General features: G+C 40.2%; 1 protein-coding gene across 3 annotated transcripts in view; it reads right to left on the bottom strand.

Moving 5' to 3' along the window:
• LOC117355774 (enoyl-CoA delta isomerase 2, mitochondrial-like) overlaps positions 1-21,956 on the bottom strand; it is a 128,248-nt gene that overhangs the window by 75,600 nt on the left and 30,692 nt on the right. For all 3 annotated transcript variants that reach the window (XM_033934794.1, XM_033934795.1, XM_033934796.1), the window contains exons 3-5: positions 14,245-14,343; positions 11,670-11,855; positions 10,138-10,207 (exon numbers count right to left, since the gene is read on the bottom strand). In XM_033934794.1, coding sequence (XP_033790685.1) covers positions 10,138-10,207; positions 11,670-11,855; positions 14,245-14,343 — 355 coding nt within the window. The remainder of the gene's footprint in view (positions 1-10,137; positions 10,208-11,669; positions 11,856-14,244; positions 14,344-21,956) is intronic.

The raw sequence follows: 21,956 nt of genomic DNA, 5'->3' as shown, positions 1-21,956 counted from the left end.
CAGTCAGGTGGGAGCGCTGGTATGTTTCTTGCAGAGGGGGAGGAAGACAAGAGAGACGGCTGGCTTTCTCAAGGTGTTGTTTGTAAACAAGAGAGGGCAGGACATCCAGCCTCACCCAACTGCCGTGATGAAGAGATGGCACATGGAGGGAGGGAGACAACAAAGGTAGGGGGAATTATTTTATTTTGAATTTAGTGATTGAATTGTGTCAATTTTGAGAATTTTCATCTGCTGTCTATAATTTGCACTGTTCAGGAAGAAATGTATTTGTTTCTTTTTCTCTGGGGTTGTACTGTATGCAGAGTCTTTTTTTTTTTAATTTTTAATTTATTAATTTTCCATTCTTACAGCAATTAATTCACATATAATATAATTAATTATTACATAACATTTGTAATTTCAATCAATACATCATATCATAAATAATAAATTACTCCCCTTTTTTCAATTCTTATTTCCAAAAATTATACAAATCCCTCCCCAATCCCATATATCTACTACCAATGTGCTAAGAAATCTGATCAGTAGAATAATTAGTCAATGGTTGCCATATTTTCTTGTTGTAACGCTATTACTTTTTCCATTTTGTATATATGACAGACAGAGTTCCACCAGAACGTATAATTTAATTTGGTATAGTCCTTCCAATTTTGAGTTATTTGTTGCATGGCGACTCCTGTCAATATTAATAGCAGCTTATTATTTGCTGAGATCGGACTCTGAGTTCTCATTACAGTGCCAAATAGTATGGTATCATATGAGAGTCCTACATGATTTTCTAATAACTTATTAATTTGGGGCCAAATTAAATTCCAAAAGGCATTTACACAGGGACAGAAAAAAATTAAATGATCTAACGTCCCTACTTCTATTCTACAATGCCAGTATCTATTGGATCTAGTACTATCTATCTTTTGCAGGCGCGTAGGGGTCCATAACACTCTATGTAACAAGAACATCCATGTTTGATTCATAGATGCTGACCTTGTAGACCTTAATCTCCAGGACCAAAATCGTGGCAATTGAGAAGCAGAAATTGTCTGTCCAATCTCAATACTCCAAATATCCCTAAGTCCAGTTTTCTTTTTTTTATTTAAAAATCCATAAAACAATTTATACCATTTTGCGGCTTGGTGACCCAAAAAATCCGCCTGGAAACATAAAACCTGCAGACTATATTGAGTATTAAGATCTTTCCAATCAGGGAACCCTGCCTGAATGGCCTGCTTCAATTGCATCCATTTAAAATATTGTGTTTTATTTAAACCAAATTTATTTTGCAATTGTGAAAAACTAAGCATTGATCCTTCTGAAATGACATCATTCAATGTCCGTATACCTGCAATTATCCATTGTTTCCAGACGATCTTAAATCCGCCAATCTTGATCCTGGAGTTTACCCAAATAGATTGATTTAGTGATTTAGCTATTGGTTCTGGTGATAGATTACTGATATATCTTAATGTTTTCCAAGTATCTAATAAAATTCTGTTATCTTTGTATCTTCTAGGCATTGTTATACTAATTAAATGTTCTAAATGTAATGGGAACAGGAGCCGCCATTCTAAATATAACCAATCTGGTACATTCTCCATGAGATCTGGGAGGATCCAATACATACCCTGTCTTAGAATATAGGCTTGATGGTACCTATAAAAATTTGGAAAATTTACCCCTCCCTCCACAATTGGTCTTTGTAATGATACTAAAGCAATTCTGGGTCTTTTCCCAAACCAAACAAATTTTGTAAGAAGATTGTTTAATTTTTTATAAAATGACCCCTGAAAAAATATTGGTATCATACTCATTTGGTAGCAAACCACAGGCAATATCATCATTTTAATTGTTTGAACTCTTCCCCACCAAGAAAGATGTAAAGGATTCCATTGCTCACACATTTCTGTTATTTTTCTTAATAAAAGTTTTTCATTTTCTTTGACTGTATCTTCAATAGTATTTTTGATAATAATTCCTAAGTATTTTAAACCATCATCTTTTCAGATAAATGAATATGAATCAAATAATCCTTTGGTATAATAAACATTAATTGGAAGAACTTCAGATTTACTCCAATTAATTTTATATCCAGAAAATTTACCGAATTTCTCTAACAGATTAAGCAAACATGGAATAGTATTCCCCGGTTCTCTTAAATATAATAAAATATCATCTGCATAAGCAGAAAGTTTAAATTCCCAGTTGGAGAATGGGATTCCTTTTATCTCCTTAGTTTGATTAATTGCAATTAATAAGGGTTCCAGAACAACATCAAAAAGTAAGGGGGACAAAGGACATCCTTGTCTAACTCCCCTACGCAAGTTAAATCTATCTGATAAATTATTATTAATATATAATCTTGCACCAGGAGAGTTATGCAATGTCTGAATCATTTTAATAAAACCGGGGCCTATACCAAACCATTCTAAAGCTTGATACATAAAACTCCATTCCACTCTATCAAAAGCTTTTTCTGCATCTAAAGATACTAGAAAAGCTAGATCATTAATATTTTTTGCTAAATTTAATGAGTGAAATGCTAGTCTAGTATTATTTGATGAATGTCTTTTAGCAATAAATCCTGTTTGGTGTACATCAATAATAAAAGGAAGAGCTTTTGCCAATCTTATTGCTAATACTTTAGCAATCACTTTACCATCCACATTTAATAAAGAGATAGGTCTGTAATTTGAAACCAAAGTAGGATCCCTGTTTGGTTTTGGTAAGACAATAATTACTGAATCAGCCATAGTACCTGATATATTTCCATTATTCATTTGATACTGATACAAATTTAATAGATATGGTAAAATAATGTTTTGAAATGATTTATAAAATTCAACAGTATAACCATCACCACCCGGAGCGAATCCAACTCTAAGAGACTTCAATGCTGATTCTATTTCTTTTAAAGATATAGGCTCTTTTAAACTTCTTTTTGTATGATCCGGAACATTTGGCCCAATAAATGAATTTAAGAAATTTAATCCATCTTGTTCTTTATTTTCATAAGATTCAGAAGAATATAAATCTTTGTAAAAATCAAGAAAATGTGTTAAAATGTCTTTATTGTTAGTGTGTGTATTACCTTGTATATCTTTAATTGCAATAATCTTAGATTTTCTTTTCTTTGCTTTAAGAAAATTTGCTAATAATCTTCCAGCTTTATTTGAATTACCATAGAATTGAACTTGTCCATAGAATATATATCTTTCCTCACCAATTGAGAAGAAATCTCATTATATTTAACTTTTACTTTTAATAACTCTTGTAGTGTATTATTTTCCCATTTCTCAATTAATTTATTTTCTAATAATTTAATTTGTTTTTCCATATCAACAAATTGTTTTAAGTTGTTTTTTAATAAATGCTGAATATGAAATAATATTTCCTCTCATTGTTGCTTTAAAAGCGTCCCACAAGATCTCAGCATTAATATTATCCGAATTATTAATTTGAAAAAATTCTTGCATTTTTAATTTAAGATCTTCCAGGAAGTTCGAATCCGCTAGTAAAGCATTATTCAATCTCCAAATTGAATTAAAGTGTTCAATATCATAATTCTGAAGGTCAATCCACACACCAGCATGATCTGAAATTATAATGGGATCAATAACTGCTTTTAATACACGCTGCGCTATGTTATTGGAAACAAATATATAATTCATGAAAAGGATTTGTGGACCTGAGAACAAAAAGAAAATTCCTGAATGAAGAATACGCCATATATCAACTAAATCACAAGATTGAATCAAATTATCTAAACCTAACGATTTCATAATTCTACTTGGTCTCTTATCCAAAATCGGATCCATTACAGCAGTGTTTTTCAACCGCTGTTCCGCTGCACACTAGTGTGCCGCGAGATGTTGCCTGATGTGCCGCAGGGCCGCCGGGCCCGGAGCTGACAGGGGGCCCGAGGCAGGGGCGCCAGTAGCTCGCCAAGGCAAAGTGAGTCGATCACCCAGGACTCACTTTGTCTTGGCGATCTAATCTATCGAGCCGATAAGTCTTCTTCTCCCCGACGTCAATTCTGCAGTCGGAGAGGAAGTTCGGGCCAGCCAATCGCTGCCTGGCTGGGCGGAACTTCCTCTCCGATTGCAGAATTGACGTCAGGGAGAGCATGCGTCGGCGTCGGCTTTGGGGCCTGTTATCCATTGGTGGGTCCTGTTCCCCGATGGCAGCGGCAGTGGCAGTGGCTTGGGGAACGGCAGGGAGAAAGAAAGAAAGAAAGAGGGCAGGCAGGGAAACAGAAGGAAAGAAGAGAAACAGAAAAAAAGAAAGAAAGGTCAGGGAGAGAGGAAGAAAAAGTTGGGGGAGGGAATGAGGTGTGGAGGAGAGAAAGCATACAGGCTGATAGAAGGGAAGAAAGATTGGATGCACAGTCAGAAGAAGAAAGTGCAACCAGAAATCACCAGACAAGGTAGGAAAAATGATTTTATTTTAAATTTAGCAAAGTGGAGGCAGTATTACCACAGTTTTCAAAGGAATTTGCCCAAATAACTTAATAGTTAACTGGGTAAATTCCCAGAGATGAAAACTTCCCTTCACTTACTATGCACAGTTCTGAATTTATATCTGCTGTCTATATTTTACAATATGGTCACCTTTTACTAAACCGCAATAGTGGTTTTTAGCGCAGGGAGCCTATGAGCGTCAAGAGCAGCGCTGGGCATTCAGCGCAGCTCCCTGCGCTAAAAACTGTTATTGTGGTTTAATAAAAAGGATGTCTATTTTTGTATGCTATAAAAACCAAATACAGAGAGAGACTGAGAGCTGTTGACGAAGAGCTACGTGTGTGTCTTTCTTCGATTCCAGCCAGAATATCAGCTTTGTGTTCAGCCAAACAGGCCCAGGTTTCGCACTGAATAAAGTATTTTATAATTTTTATTTCGTAATAAAGTAATTATAAAATACTTTCTTTGTGTTTATTTGATTCCTATTCAAGAGAATTACTTTATATATAGTCAATATAGGCAGAGAGTTAAATTTTTTAACATTTTCTAATGGTGGTGTGCCTCGTGATTTTTTTCATGAAACAAGTGTGCCTTTGCCCAAAAAAGGTTGAAAAACACTGCATTACAGCATTGAAATCCCCTGCTACTATTAAATTAGAAGCAGCCAGTGGTAACAGTAATTGTTGAACTTGTTTGAAAAACTCCATTTGATTCGAATTAGGAGCATATAAATTGAATAAATCCAGGGTTGTATTTCTCAGAACCATTTTGATATGCACCCATCTACCTAAAGGGTCATAATTTATTAATTTAAAATCCGCATTACATTTCTTATTTATCAGAACAGCCACCCCAGCTTTTTTCCCTATAGCCGGTGCAAATAAACATTTAGAAATCCAACCCCCAGATAACTTTTTAGATTCAATTTCAGAGAGATGCGTCTCTTGAATGAAATAAATGTCCGCATTTTGATTCTTAAGGAACGATAATACTTTCTTCTTCTTGATAGGATGATTTAAACCATTGACATTAATAGAATAAATTTTTCATCTATTTTATAATCAAATTTTAACCAATATTCTATGATAATATACATGACCAGATCTCAGCACATTTATTATATATATCTCCTTTTCCCAATTCCCCCAACCCTTCCCCCCCAAAAGATAAAATTATATAAAGACAATTCAAATTTTACTGTACTTCCATTTTCATTTCTCATAAATATATTAGTCCTCTGATCCCCTCTCCCTCCCTCTATTTTCCCTCCCCTCCCTCCCATAATCATTGTCTGACCTGGAATACACATTGGTAAGCAAAACCTAAATCCTCTCCCCCAGGCAACTAATATCTTTCCATATTACTTAATATATCCCAAAAATTCAACAATATTTTCCCCCCTTATATATAAATCTTTAATTACTTATCTATATATACTCATTCATTTAATATTCATTTCCATATTCTTATATAAAAGTATCTATATGAAATTCAATATAATTATCTATTAAATATAGTAATAATAGTCATATATTTTAATTAGATTACCATATTTCCTTACCTGCTCATTAATTAATTATCCCATCTTTAAAGGTACCAATTCTATATATTTAGCCCTTTATTTAATAATTTTTGTAATTCATTTCAATTAATATCTACGTGAATTTATAATTATAATAAGATCAATATGTAATTAAGTCATAAAATTATAAACATATCCTCAATTTAAAATAATATATTATCCCCTTCAATATACTTTTAACAAATCAATTTTAGCTATAATTCCATGTATATAAATATTCATTGTTTAAATTATATATACCCATTCATACAATTTATCTAAGTTAATAATAGTATTAATACAATCAATTTAAACATTCTCACATATCATCATTCATAATAAATTCAATATGAATAAGCATTTGAATAGAGTAGAAATTTCCATATCAATTAATAAATAGTCTAAAATTAATTTCTTCTTTATTAATTATCCCCCACTTAAATATCCATTCCCCTATCTTTATATCCTTTAAATTCTTATCATTCTTCTCAAGTAATATTAGCATAAATAAATATGAATGTAATAACTGCCATAAATAAATTGATTTCTTAGTAGATTAAAATTATTTCATAGCATTCAATATATTATAATAATATAATAAACAAAAACTTTCAAATGCATTAAAAATATTCTGTTCAATCATTAGTCATTGTCCTCTTCTTTCTTCTTATCCATCTTCTTCTTGTTCATTTTATATCCAATTTTTATTTCTTCAGATGAATCTTTCCTATTTTCTCTGTTTCTTTTCATGTAGACATTGGTTCCACTTGTGCTAGAAATTCTTTAAGTTTTGCAGGATCTTGAAAATACATGGACTTATTCCCATTAGACACTCTCATTGTCGATGGATAGTATAAGCCATACATGTAGCCTTTTTCTTTTAATTGCTGCCTGAACGTGAGAAACTGTTTCCTTATATTTGCAGTGTATTTAGCAAAGTCTGGGACCAACATCAATTTAGACCCCTTATAATTCAAGTTTTTATTTGCTTTTGCCACCTTTAAGATTTCCAAAGCTTGCTGATACCTTAAAACTTTAAAAATCAAGGGTCTAGGGCCAGCCTGGTTTACTGGTCTTTTTGAAGGGATTCTGTGTGCACGTTCTATTTCTAACGGCCACTTAGAATTTAACTGTAACAGCTTAGGTAAAAGGTTCTCTAGAAACTGTATAGCGTCTCCCCCTTCAAGATTTTCAGCTAAACCAAGCACTCTTATGTTCTTTCTCTTTCCCCAATTTTCCAAGTCCACCAGTTGATTTTTTAAACTCACTACATCTTTCCTTTCCTCTTCACAGTTTTGTGTGATAGCTTCCAGCTGCTTAACTCTCTCTTCAATCACTGACATCCTTTGCCTGTCAGTCTGGATCTCTTGCTTTAGACTGAGTACTTCCTCTTTGACTTCAGATATTTTACTTGCATTGTCAGTCAGCATTAGTTTAATTTTAAACAGTTCTGCCATAATATCCGCTTTGTCAGAAAATTCCTCAGTTTCCAGTGGGATTGGCACACTCGACGGTGATACCGGAGTGACTTTTGATCTTTTTGCTGATACACTGGATGTGCAGGGCTTCTCCGATTTCCCCTGCCTTGTAGCAGCCATTTCCGATGCAGTTTTTTGTTATTTTTAAGTCTGGTGAGCGAAGCAAAATCACTGTTATCTTTCAATTCGTTGCCTGGCTTTGAGGAGCTCTGCGGTTAAGCCTCCATTCCTTGCGTGTTCCAAGCCACGCCCCCTGTATGCAGAGTCTTGAATCTTAGGGTTTCGTTTGAATATATTAGTAATTTTAGTTTGTGGTCCCGTATTTGCATAGGGGTAATCTGTTCTGGTGAGGTCTGGCCCACGACTTAACCCAGTACTCTTCAACCGCCGGTCCGCAGACCGGTGTCAGTCCACAAAATAATTCTTTTATTTCTGCCGGTCCATAGGTGTAAAAAGGTTGAACACTGATGAAGGTAGTACAAAATGGATGGATGCAGTCAGGTAATAGGATCCAGAGAATGTAATATACTCCAGGTTAGAGATCCGCATCCTCTTAAAGAACATAAAAATTGCCATACTGGGACAGACCAAAGGTCTATCAAGCCCAGTATTCTGTTTCCAACAGTAGCCAATCTAAGTCACAAGTACCTGGTAAGATGTACCTGATAAGATCCCAAGGAGTAAAACAGATTTTATGTTGCTTATCCTAGGAATAAGCAGTGGATTTCCTCAAACTGTTTCAATAATGGCCTATGGATTTTTGTTTTAAGAATTTTTCCAAACCTAAGCTAACTGCTTTCACCTCAGTGAAGACATTTTTTTCTGTTTGTTTTAAGTCTACTACTTAGTAGATTCATTGCATGCCTCCTAGTCCTAGTATTTTTTGTAAAAGAGTAAACAAGCGATTTACATCGACCCTTTCCACTTCATTAAAATTTATAGACTCTTATCGTATCTTCCCTAAATACTCTCTTCTCCAAACTGAAGAGCCCTAGCCACTTTAGCCTTTCCTCAGAGGGAAGCTGACCCATCCCTTTTATCATTTGTCACCCTTCTCTGCAAGAACATTTTATTTTCCTGCTAGATGAACTGCTCAGCTGTTGCCCAAGACCAAATGTGGATTGCCTCCGTACAAAGGGAGTAAAATCCTGTTCCTCTCTACTTGTTCAGATAGTAAATGGCATCCAGGTTTTTTTGGTATTAGAAAAAAAAACTTTGAATAAAACTCTCAGCTTCTCTTTTGAAACAGAATGTACTCTATAGCATTTTGTTGGAGAAGGTTTGAGAGTTCCTGGTGAAGGAGGGTCTTCTGGAGGAAGCTGAAAGAAGACTCTCTTGGAGAGCAGTCAGGGAGTTTGGTAATGGCATAGTCTTGAGAAATGACCTGAAGTAACCACTGGCCTGTGGTAATGAGGGGCCATCATTGGTGAAAAAGTAGTAATTTACTCCCAATGGGAAGGATGGATGATAGAGGTAGGGCAATGTTGGTAATGCTCTCTAGGAAAGAGTCAAAAGGAAAGCTGTTAATTTGACTGGGATTGAGCCTATGATTTTTGAGCCCTTTGTTGTTTTGCACAAGGGCATTGATTAGTAGTCCTGGAAGATGATGAAGTGAGCCGATTGTAATATGAGAATCTAGATGGAGATGTATATCTTCTATAAGATGAAGACATAGTGGTCTGTGGCTTAGATAAGGCTGTAATGGTGTCTGCATGTTTTTAAAATTAGATCAGCTACCTCTTCAACCTTGTCACCGAGCAAATTATTGCTTTTACAAGGAACATCAGAGAGACATTCTTGAACTGAGTTCTCAAGGTTCAACCCACAGGCAGGAAAAGAAGCAGCCACTCAGCCAGGGCAATATCTGCGGAAGTCACGCAAACACCCCCGAGCAATGCCACCCCTCATAGGCAGGTGGGCAGGGTCTTCAGGAAAACAGGACACCTTAGAGTCGTTGACACCTGCCGCACTTCTTAAAACTGGTTTAACAGATGCGACATCGACAGGAAAACTGTCTCAGCTAAATTAAACTCGATGGCCGAGGTAGAAGAAAGAGGCCCATCCGGCCGAACACCCGAGAAGCAAAAAAGTTTTTACCTCTTTCTTTCTTTTTTTTTTAAGAAAAAAATGGAACAAGAAAATAAAGACTAAATAAGAAAAAACGTGGGAGCGGGAAGACAAAAGGCAGAAAAATTTGAACAACGTTCAAACACACTCACCTTCTTAGCTCCATGGAAAACTAAGACCTGAGGAGCTGTGCGCCTACATCGGGTGGGAAGGCACTCATGTATGTGCGGTGCACATACTTTCTTAAGTTCTTAAAGTGGCGATACACTTTTAAAGCTGTCCGTACCAGGGCTCTGTGGATGACATCACCCACATGTGAAAAATATGCTGCCTGCTTATCCTAGGATAACCAGAATTTCAAAGGAAAACTATGCAGGGAATCATTGCTATAGGGCTTAGCACTCTCTCTTTTAGAATCATATCTATTTCCCAATGAGCTTTTACTGCTTATAAATTTAAATAGGTTGATAGCATGATGAGAATTACCTTGGATATGTAAATTCCCCCCCTTCCCCCGCTCCGTGCCCCATTTCACTACCAAGTAGCTAAATACAACTAAGAAGTATGCAGATCATACCTGTAAAAACAGTTATGACTGAATCATCCTTTGCTGCTTCTTCAAGTGCCTGCATAATTTCATTGTACATCTACAACATATATAATAAAAAGGAAAGATTAATTTTCAAAAGAAAATCTCATTCTGAGCAGCTGAGTCTTGAAATACAGTGTAAGATATTTTAGAAGAAGGGACAACTGTTTACAAAGTGAGGTTAAAGAATTTGATAAAGTCACAGAAAGACAACGTTTGGGGAGGCTGAGGCAGAAATATTTAAAAGATTAAAAGAAAAGTCAATTAAATGTTGGGGAGGGTGGAGGGCACGCATAAGACCATAGCAAGACAGTACATAAAGTTGGGAGGCAATGTGTTGATTTCATAATTTCATCCCCTATTCAAAAACCACAAAATATAAAAACTTGAAATAATTTATTCAAGCCACATACGTGTAATTACCCAAATAAGTACCATTATATCAAGAATTCTTCATACCCTCCCTCTTCCTCCTCCATCATCACTTTTCATCCCCTTCCCCCTCCACCATTTTGTCTCCATGGCATCAGAAAATCTCCTCCTCTTTGGTTGAGATGCGCTGTTCTCCTCCTTCTAGCCATGGCTTTCTACTGTTTACAGGAGTGCTCACTATTGATACAAACTCCTCTCCTTTGCTCTTTTTTTCTTTTCTTGTTCTCTCATCTCCATCCTATTCACTGCCCTTGCTCCACTTCCTTTCTAGTGCTATCTGTTCTTTTACTATCCATTTCAAGATAGCACAAACTCATTTCTACTGAGCAAACAGCCAAAGAGCTGTGGAAAAAAGTAGAATGCAGGGCAGGGGTGCCTATGACCATTCCAGTTGTTCTTCTGGCTTGATGGCAGCTCCATTTCTGATCAAGATCCTGCAATCTAGAAGCTCACATCTGAACTTTGTTTCTCCACCGGTTAGAGGTTGTAAATTTAAAAGTCATCACCAACATCTCTTCTCACATCAAGCAGCATTATGGGGTAAAGATCTAGAACAACTGCTCGTGCCTACTACTTATAGGGAATTCAGGAAGCGCCTAAAAACACATCTGTTCCTGAAATACTTAGGTAACCGACCTATACAACCTTAGTCCTCAACAAATGATCTCTAGTACTGTTAATCACTAATTTTGAACTTTGTTTATTCCACTCAACCTGTAACCTCTTTAATCATTGTAAACCGCATAGAACTTCACGGTCCTGCGGTATATAAACTGTTATTATTATTATTATGGAGAAGAGGTGGCTGTGCCACTTTGCACCAGTGAACAAAGAGTTAGCAGGTAATTTTTCAAGATGATCTTAAAGCAGCTATCTGGTCATTAAGGAAGAGTAAAATAGGGTTCTGAATGCTGGATCATTCGAAAAAAAAATTTCAGAGATTCAAGGGAAATAAGAAATAAGATTTGTCTTTGTAGTCATGGCACAATATAGAATTACCTTCAAAACTGTTACTTTAAGCCTCTTTTCAGAAGACACAGCATGAAGTACTTTTCACCCACTGAAATTCTTGAGCTGATTATTTTTACCTGAGTGGTGATGGCATTTTTCTTCTGGGGACGGTTTAGCATTATCTTTGTAATGTTATCTTGGGTGGTAACCTCTAGAGATTGATACTTGTTCTGGCTGTCAGAGGAGGCAGCTTTTCTCTCATTAAGAAGTTCACTGGAGATCAAACTAGACACAAGGTCAACATAGGCCTGCCTGGCATTATCCTGTATGGAAAGAGAGAATACAAGTTCTGTAATTATGCACTTCATTTCATATATGACGCACACAAACCCAACCACAGACATGATTTGAATGTAATATTTTCTGAGTGAAATGAAACTACCAAGTCTCATCTTTACTAGAATAAACAAAGCTTTAAAAAGAAAGTGCTGTGAAGTGATCACATAATCCTGGGGACCAATAACCAAAAGTTAATAAAAAGTTAATTCCTAAACAATTACTGCATAAGGGGTGTAAGATCATGACACTGGGATTGACAGTGACAGACTTAGGGGCTCATTTTCAAAGCACTTAAGACACTCAAAATACCATAGAAACCTATGAAATTTTGAGTGTCTTAAGGGCCAGATTCTCAAACTTTAACGCAGTTGCTAAACTGGGTTTCTGATGGTTTAGCCTGTATGCATTTTAGCGGCGGATTATCAAAACGACTTATCTGTCTTTAGCGAGCTTTCTAGCAGTCTCTGACACTGCCATGCAAATGGGCTCTTCAACATTGAAATGAGCACTCCGGTGGATTCTTTAAAATTGCCACACTATTCTTCAAGAGCAGTGTCAGCTTTTGGCGACAAAAATCAGCGACTGGTCCAGGGGTGCCAATACAGTAACATCACTAAAACCCCAGCAGTGGGAGAGATGCTCTCCTGCTGTCAAGTGAACCCCCTCACTCCTCACTGATGCATCTGGGGAGGGGTCTTAGAGTGACTGTCCATCACAGAATCCATGAGATCATTCAGGCCTTTGCCAAGCTTAAAAGGCAGCCAAGCTAATGTCACCTTAGAAGTGGAATCACCAGCCCACTGTCTGACCCAGAGTATTCAGCAGGCCAAGAGTGAGTACGCTGAAACGTTTGCCAACGCTCTCAAGAGATCATATAAGGAAAGCATGTCACACATCTTTGCGACCCAGCCAATGTAATCCAATAAGTCATAACTAGAGTTGCAAAATTTCTCCCACAATCCATCGGTGCCAAGCAGTCACCTATCTAAGCCAGTCGAAAACAACGATACAATGTACAAGTATAACCAGTTGCTTATTCTTATTAAGTACTACAATGCAAACGCCTTGGTACCTGAGGAAAGTTTGCACCTCTAGTCATAACGTACCATTCTCTCCCCCCTCACACTAATACTAGCAATGAATCAGACAATAATAATATCTCTATGTGAACCGCCAAAAAGTCATTCGACTGTAGCGGTATAGAAGAATAAAGTTATTATTACCATGCCTTTAGTTTTGCATTGACTTGTTTGGTGCACCTAACAGGAAATATTTCGCTTTTGGAGTACAATAAAACTATTTATATTATTAATTTGTTCAATTATTCTGTGTGCTAGGAAGCTCTTCTTCACCCAAAGGGTGGTGGACATCTGGAATGCGCTTCCAGAGGTTGTCATAGGACAGAGTACGGTATTAGGGTTCAAAAAGGGATTAGATAACTTCCTGAAGGAAAAGGGGATAGAGGATCACTATATCCAACCCTCACACCTTAATTGATGAACTAATGATTTTTCCTTTGGGAAAAAAATAAAACATTTCAATAAAAATATATTTTCTTAAATATTAACTTAACAAACATAAGAACATAATCAGTGCCTCTGCTGGATCAGACCATAGGTCCATCGCGCCCAGGAGTCCGCTACGCGGCGGCCCATCAGGTCCGCGCGTTAAAGCCCTAACACGGCTTAGTAAAAGGAGCCCTTAGTAAATTTTATAGCAAGGCTTATTATTTTAAAAATCTAACAAATTTGAAAATGTTAATGTTAAAAGTGAATGTTAGATTTTGGTGATGGTAATTATTGGGAGGTTTTCTAGTGCTGCTATCTTTGTTTTAAAGCGATTTATTTTTAGTTACTAAGTATTCTTTATTTATACTGGATAGAGATAGTGTGTGTGGGGGTGTGTGGATTATGGTCTGCCTATGGGCATTCAAGCTGACCATGAGTTATTCTCTGGGGATGGGATGGGAGGAAGATGGGTGGGTGGGGGTTTGCAAGGATATGGGATGTGTGTGGACAGTATAATTTTAAATTTCATCATAAGGGGCTTATTTTTCAATATTTTGGAATAACACTAATGGGTTAAAAATTTTATTCTTTAAACATTAATGGTCTCAATCATCCTGTAAAACGGATGCATTCTACTATGTTCTGTCCTCTAAGAACCTAATTACAATCAAATTTATTTTTTTCATACGAGGTTATACAATACTGTGTTAATTCTAGACATTCTTGGGAGGCATTTTAGCTTGGTTTATTCATTTTCTTTTCAGTTCATTAGGTTTAAATATCTCTTTCTAGAAAATTCAGATATAACACCAAGGGATAATTTGTACATAATAACCAACAAGTTTATACGTAGATTTTTTATCACCTTAGATAAGTTTCCCAGTGAGCTCCATGCATCCCATTTGGCCTTGTTGACAAAGTCTAGCATACCAGGCTTGGGAACATTGCAAGGACCCTGAGAAACCTGCAGGAGAAGAAATAGATTACATACTGTTATAGAGGGAATCACTCCCACTACCAATGTATATAGGGAACAATTCTAAAATGCATTTATTCATGTAAAACATTTTACACATACAAATAACCACTAATTAAATTCGCTAATGTATACATAAACAAAAGTAAATCAATACTAATGTCTAGCATAGAAGATTAAGTTATTACCTGAAAATCTTTTTTTTCTGTTAAAGGACATAGGATTCTGTACTCTAGGTGAATATCCTCTGGTCATGAGCTGCTTGCAGAATGACAATCACATTTTTCAGCTCCTTTTTCACCAGTAGAGAATAGGGAGAAATTAGAAAATTAGCAGGTAAGAACCTTTCTTTTAGTCTCTCCAGATCGGCACAGCTCACTGATGGGTAATAGTTCACCATAGCTAGCACGTGGAGACAGACACAAACTTTTGGCTGTAGTACAAGTGGACTGTGCAGTCCAAAGCACAATCAATCTGCTGAATAGCTAAGCAGAACTAAAAAACTAATAAAGTGCGAATTATAACAGTAACAACACTCCCCACAGGAGTAACAACACAGAAAAAACACTGTTGAAAATTGAAGAAGGACCTTCAGAAACATCCCCACAGCTTGCCAACTATGCCAGACAAACCAAAGCCCGCTGTTCTTTTAATCTCCCCTAACCTACCAAAAACACGAGATCCTGCCGAAAACCCAAAACCACACTCTTCAAGCGAATCCCAAAAGAAAACACAGGGCGGGGGGCCGGGCCGGTCTGGAGAGACTAAAAGAAAGAAAAATAGCAGGTAAGAACCTTCTTCTTCTTTAAGCATCTCTCCAGACCGGCACAGCTCACTTATGGGACGTACCAAAGCAGTACCCATCAAGGGTGGGACCCTTGAAGGGCCGCCACAAGCATGCGCTCTCCGAACACCACGTCCTGACATGCCTGAACATCCACACGGTAGTGCTGCACAAAGAAATGGAGAGAAGAACAAACTGCTGCTTTACAGATAGACCTTAGGCACTAGGGAAGACTCAGCCCGAGAAGCTATCTGACCCCGAGTAGAATGAGCCTTGAGAAATTGTGGAACAGACTTCTTTTGAAGAAGATACGCTGAAGCGATAGTTTCCTTGATCCAGCGCACAATGGTAACCTTGGAAGCACCGTCCCCCTTACGAGAACCCACTAAGAGGACAAAAAGATCTGATTTCCGGAATTCCTAGGTCTGCTGAACATAGAGCAAAGGACCTGACAGACATCCAACTTGCACAACTGCTTCTGTTCCAAAGAGCCCTCCCAACTACCCAAGACCGGAAGGACCACAGACCGGCTGACATGAAAAGGCGAAACCACCTTTGGCAAGAAAGAAGGAATTGGCCGCAGCACTACTTGCTCCCTAGAAAACTCCAGGAAGGGAGGCCTACAAGAGCAAGCCTGCAGCTAGGAAAAGTGTCTCGCAGAAGTAATGGCCACCAAGAAGACCATCTTAAGAGGTCCTTCAACGTGTAGGAGCCCAGAGGCTCAAAAGGAGGCTGCACGAGCAGACAGGATCAGATTGAGATCCCAGGGGCCGAAGCAATTTGACTGTCCTCAAAAAATGAATCACATCCAGCGAAGAAGTCAAATGCCTCCTATGCAGCAAACCACAAAATGTAGACACCACCACAAGCTGAACTCGGAGGGAAAAACCAGGCAGGGCCCCTGTCCCGGCTATCCTGCAAGAACTCCAAGATGTGAGGCAAAGAGGCGTGAACGGAAACCACACCACATGCAGAACACCACTCCTCAAAGAAATACCAAACCCACACATAAGCCCGAGAGGTGGAAAGTCTCCAAGACCCCAAGAGAGTGGATATCACTTTAGCTGAATAACCTTTCTTACCTAGGCGTTCCTTTTCAACAGCCACGCCGTAAGACAAAAGGGATCCGGATCGAACATTGGAATGGGCCTCTGTATCAGAAGGTCGGGTGAAAGGGGTAGCGGAAGAAGATCTGCCATGAGATGATGAACCAGGTCCGCGTACCATGGATGCCTGGGCCAATCCGGAGCCACCAGGATCACGCAGCCAGGGTGCCAAGCAATGTGGAAAAAGGACTCTGCCCACCATCGGCCATGAGGGAAACACATACAGGAGGCCCTCCGAGGACAAGGCTGCACCAGAGCATCCAGCTCCTCTGCCTGAAGATCTCTTTGCCGACTAAAGAACTGTGGCACTTTAGTGTTGACCCTAGTGGCCACCAGATCCATGACCAGCCTGCCCCAAGCCTGCACAATCAACCCAAAGTTTGCGGGGCCAAAACACCATTCGCCGGGATCCAGCACGTGACGCCTGGACATTCTCCATTCCCGCTATATGGGAAACCGAGATGTCTAGAAGATTAGCCTCTGCCCAGGCCATGAGCAGAGCTGCGTCCTGCACCACCCGACTCCTGGTTCCCCCCTGACAACTGACGTACGCCACCGTCGTGGCGCTGTCCGAGAGAACTCGAACCGACTTGCCTGTCAGCAACGTCTGGAATGCTAGCAACATCAACTGGATGGCTCCGGTCTCCATAACGTTGATCAATCAAGACGCCTCCAGAGACCAGCTGCCCTGAGCTAAGTGACCGAGACACTGAGCTCCCCAGCTGAGAGACTGGCATCTGTGAGCAGCAATGTCCACTGGGGCTGATCCAGACTCACTTCCTGCCCCAGATTGGAAAATTGTAGCCCCCAACGGAGACTGTGACGAACCAACCCCCCCGAAGAGGAACGGGAGAGTCCAGATTGTGCAACTGAGGCAACCTCTGCTGAAGCGGAGAATACTGAAGTGGCCGCATGTGAGCCTGGGCCCACCAAACCATGTCCAGAGAGGCTGCCATCGACCCCAAGACCTGGAGAAAATCCTGTGCCCGAGGACACTGGGAATCCATCAGAAGGTGAATATGCGACTGCAACTTGTCCACTCGGGCCTCTGGAAGGAAGACTCTCCCCAAGCCAGTGTCGAAGAGAACCCCAAGATATTCAAGTTGTTGAGACGAAGCCAACTGGCTCTTGGACAGATTGACCACCCATCCCAGCGACTGCAGGAACTCAGCAGCTCTCCTGAAAAGACTTTGGTTGTATCAACCAGTTGTCCAGATAGGGATAAATCAGAATGTCCTCCTTACGCCACAGCCACAACAATCTTGGTGAATGTCTGCGGAGCCGTGGCCAGACCAAAAGAAGCTCACAAAACTGATAGTGCCATCGCAAAGCGAATGAACCGCTGATGGGAGGCCCAAATTGAAATATGCAAGTAGGCCTCCGTAAGATCGAGAGAAGTCAAGAATTCCTCCGGCTCAACCGCCAGAATGACAGATCTCAGGGTTTCCATATGAAAATATGGGAGAGTTAGAATATATTGCACTAAATCAGTGGTCTCAAACATGCGGCCCGGGGGCCACATGCAGCCCGCCAGGTACTATTTTGAGGCCCTCCATAATCACAAAAGTAAAATAAAGCAGGTTCTTGATCATATGTCTCTTAAGTTATAAATTACAATATTATTATCAAGACTTAGCCAAAAGGAAAGATTTATAAACCATAAAGAGTTTTATGTCATGCAAAATTGTCATTTCTTTAATAAGACATTAACTATTTTTTCTGAGGCCCTCCAAGTACCTAGAAACCCAAAATGTGGCCCTGCAAAGGGTTTGAGTTTGAGACCACTGCACTAAATGAAAAGATAGATATAATAGGCATCTTAAACTTGGTGGAAGGAAGATAACCAATGGGACACAGTCATACCAGGGTACAAGTTATAGCATAGTAATAGGATAGATCGAATCGGTGGAGTCGTAGCGTTATATGTTAAGAAGGGCCTTGAATCAAATGAACTGAAAATTCTACAGAATAGAAATACACCTTGGAATCCCTATGGATAGTCTGCATTCAGTCTCCAGCCAAGGAGCTCCTCAGGGGCTTCGGTCCGAGACAGGAGAAACCAGCCAGCTGGACCCTAAGGGAAGCTACCGCCATCCCTTTTCCCAACCTGTCCTTTAGAAACTCCAGAATTCTGGGAATGGACAGAACCAAAGGATCCTCCTTGTCTCTGCATGCACCAGGCTTGATAACATCTCCACACCATAGTGTAAGCCGCCAGCGTGGACTTCCGCTTGCTGCGGAGAAGGGTAGAAATTACCACCGACAAGTAGCCTTTGCTGACTAGGGCCCTGCGCTCAAGAGTCAGGCTGTAAGACCAAAGCGGTCCAGATCCTGGAGCACAATCGGACCTTGTGTGAGCAGACAAGGGTAACAAAGAAGCTTGAGCCCCAGACATAGTTGGAGATAAACCAGGTCGGCGTACTACGGGCGTCTTAGCCAACTGGGCACAACAAGAATCACCCAACACATGTGAGATGCAATCCGCCTCAACAGGCGGGACGATCAGGGGCCAAGGAGAGAAGACATACAGAAGACCCTCCTGCAGCCAGGGCTGCACCAGCACCTCCAAGCCTTCACTTCCTCTTTCGCGTTGGCGGCTGAAGAAGCGATCCACTTTCCAGTTGAGCACGGACGCCACGAGATTGAATTTTGGGAGACCCGACCGGTCTACGATGCAGTCGAATACTCTCTGGGGCAGGGACCACTTCCCAGGATCCAGAGTCTGTTGAGTGCGATAGTCTGCCTGAATGTTGTCCATGCCAGCTACACAAACTGCGGAGAAGATGGCACTCCGCCCAGCAAAAGAGCAGTTGAGCCTCCACGCTCAGGGAGGCACGTTTGGCGCCCCCATGTTGATTGGTGCAAACCACCGCTGTGGCATTGTTAGAGAAGATCCGCACTGCTCATCCCCCTGAAGACTTTGCACGAAACAGAGCCAGATGAATTGCCTGCAACTCCAGATGATTGATGGACCATCTCCATTTTGTCCGAGATTACTGCCCCTGTACCGGACTGTGGTGACAAACCGCTACCCAGCCAAAAAGGCTAGCATCAAGATCACCCGGTCGGAGATCCACAGGGGAAGGCCCCAGGTCAGCATCCAGGGCCATAACCACCAGGCCATGCTGGCCTGAGCCTCTGCTGTCTAGAGGAGGCACTTGTATAGCAGATCCCTCTATGGACTCCAGATATGAAATGAGCACGTTCTGTAACAAAACAAAAAACGATCCCACAAATCTGCAGTGGAAAGTCAAACGACAAAGACAAAGACGAAACTGCAGATGTGATGTAGCAATTCAAGTAATGGTTCTCATATGTGTCAGGTCTTGGCTTTTCACATACGAGAACCATTACTTGAATTGCTACAATATATTTTTACCAATTAAAGACTTTGTGCCTTGTACATCACATCTGCAGTTTCATCTTTGTCTCTTTCGTGTTCTGTAACAGGCACATTTGGGCACTAGCCCAAGGAATCACATCTATCGTCTATATCATGGACCCCAGGAACTGAAAATACTGCCAAGCAACTCCCTGATGACACCCCAAAACTTCACTTGGGTGCCAAAGGCAGGAACACCTTGTTCACTCCAGTACTGAAGCAAACACCTAGATACTCCAGGTTCTGCATCAGCTCGATATGACTTTTGGAAGCTGATCACCTAGCCTACCTGCTGTAGCATCTGAACAACTCTGAACTGCCCAACACCCCTTGGCTGCCAACGGAGCTCTGATGAGCCAATCGTTAAGATATGGGTTGACAAGGACGGACTCCAAATCGCAGCTGTGCTTTGAAGGTTGCAGACACACTGTCCTTAGGGGCTGCTTTCGACTTTTTCGTGTGTCCCCGGACATGCTGGGCTGTAGGACCACCATCTGAGGTCAACGGAACCTGGGTCAATGAAATTTTGAGCCAAAAAAGTGGAAACCTTAAACGAGTGTTCAAACCCAAATATCTTCAAATTAGAGCATTTTTATCACTTCAGTGCTCTATACTGTATGATAATTCGATGAAATTTTGCCCACCTCATGTTGCAGCACATATAGAACATGGCCATTCACTGGACAGCTATCTACTGCAAATGGGGCATGAAGCCCAAGAATCCTGCCCTGAGGAGTACATCTGAGTAGTTATATTTTTCAAAAAAGATGCTTGGAAGGTTAAAAAATAATCTTAAATTCAAATCAGGAAAAAAGTCCAAGATAACTCCTGTGCAATTTTCAAAACAAAACAGCCTAGGAAAATCACCAGAATATGGCAATTTCAGGATTTTAGGGGGGGGCACTAGGGCTCACTCCCAAACTGCCCAAAACCCACTTTTGGAAACCCCCCCAAATCTCTAACACATGGCCTGTCAGTTCATTACTTAGAATGCCCCATTATGCTGAAAGACTGCAAGAAAGGTAGCTGGAACAGCCCATACCGTATCCTCTGCCTCAAGTCTGTACACTGGACTGACTCCTCTGACTGCCCTCCCTCTCCCCAGGTCAAAACCAATGGCCGGAGACCACCACCAAACTAGCACCAAAGAAAATATGTGGAGGAACGAAGTCAGTTCCGATCCTGGTCGCACCTCCACGGGGCCATGCAGCCTGTACCCACCCACTAGCGGCGAACCTGGGGTGAGCTAACTCCCAAGGGATGGATCCCTGAGCAACGGAACAGAGGAGCAGACTGTCCAGGGGCCGTACTGTCAGGTAGTTGATCCCCCTGGAAGCAGACTTCCCAAAAGTCTGCAATCTCCTGCCCACGACATCCCCATGCAGGGAACACTGACACACTGTGGCAAATACTGCACAAAAGGAATGAAAAAAATATTTATATTAAAGAAAAATAAACATGAACAGAAAAATAAATGTTCCCTCTGTCTGGCTTATAAGTTAAAACTGATTCTCTGGGAGGCGGTGCTGAGAAAAGAGCTAAAGAAACTGAATATTTATGTCTCCCTATAGACCTGTCTGTTGAGAATAAGTTCACAACCTACTTGTCCAGGAATAGAGTGGAATTGTACAAGAACTTAAGATTATGAACCCACTAGGGACAGAGAAAGTATCTGCATCGCATACAGAGCTGCGTATGTCTATAGTGCTATAGAAATTAGTAGTAGCAGAAATAGGAAAAATACTGAGGAAAGGGATGTTACCAGTGGTGTACGTGAAATTCAGTTCTTGGGCCTGTTCTTTTTAACATTTTTGTAAGTGATATTGCTGAAGGGCTGTCTGGTAAGATTTGCCTCTTTGCAATAGACCCGACACCCCTGATGGTGTGGATAACTTGAGGGAGGACCTAGTGAAGTTTGAAGAATGGTCTGAAAATTGGCAGCTAAAATTTAATGCCAAGAAATGCAAGGCCATACATTTGGGCTGCAAAAACCTGAGGGAACGGTACAGTTTAGGGGGTGAATATCTTTTGTGCAGGAAAGAGGAGCAGAACTTTGGTCTGACAGTATGTGATGATCAAAGTCAAAAACAGGTTGAAAAGGCGAAGGCAAAAACTAGAAGAATGCTTGGGCGCAAAGGGAGAGGAATGGCTAGTAGGAAAAAGGAGGTATTGATGGCCTTGTATAAGATTTTAAGTTTTTTAAGTTTTATTAGGATTTTATATACCGCCTATCAAGGTTATCTAAGCGGTTTTACAATCAGGTACTCAAGCATTTTCCCTATCTGTCCCGGTGGGCTCACAATCTAACGTATCTCACTCAGAATATTGT

The sequence above is a fragment of the Geotrypetes seraphini genome, chromosome 2, assembly GCF_902459505.1.
Source record: "Geotrypetes seraphini chromosome 2, aGeoSer1.1, whole genome shotgun sequence".
NCBI lineage: Eukaryota > Metazoa > Chordata > Amphibia > Gymnophiona > Dermophiidae > Geotrypetes > Geotrypetes seraphini.
This window is presented reverse-complemented; position numbering and strand designations above follow the sequence as displayed.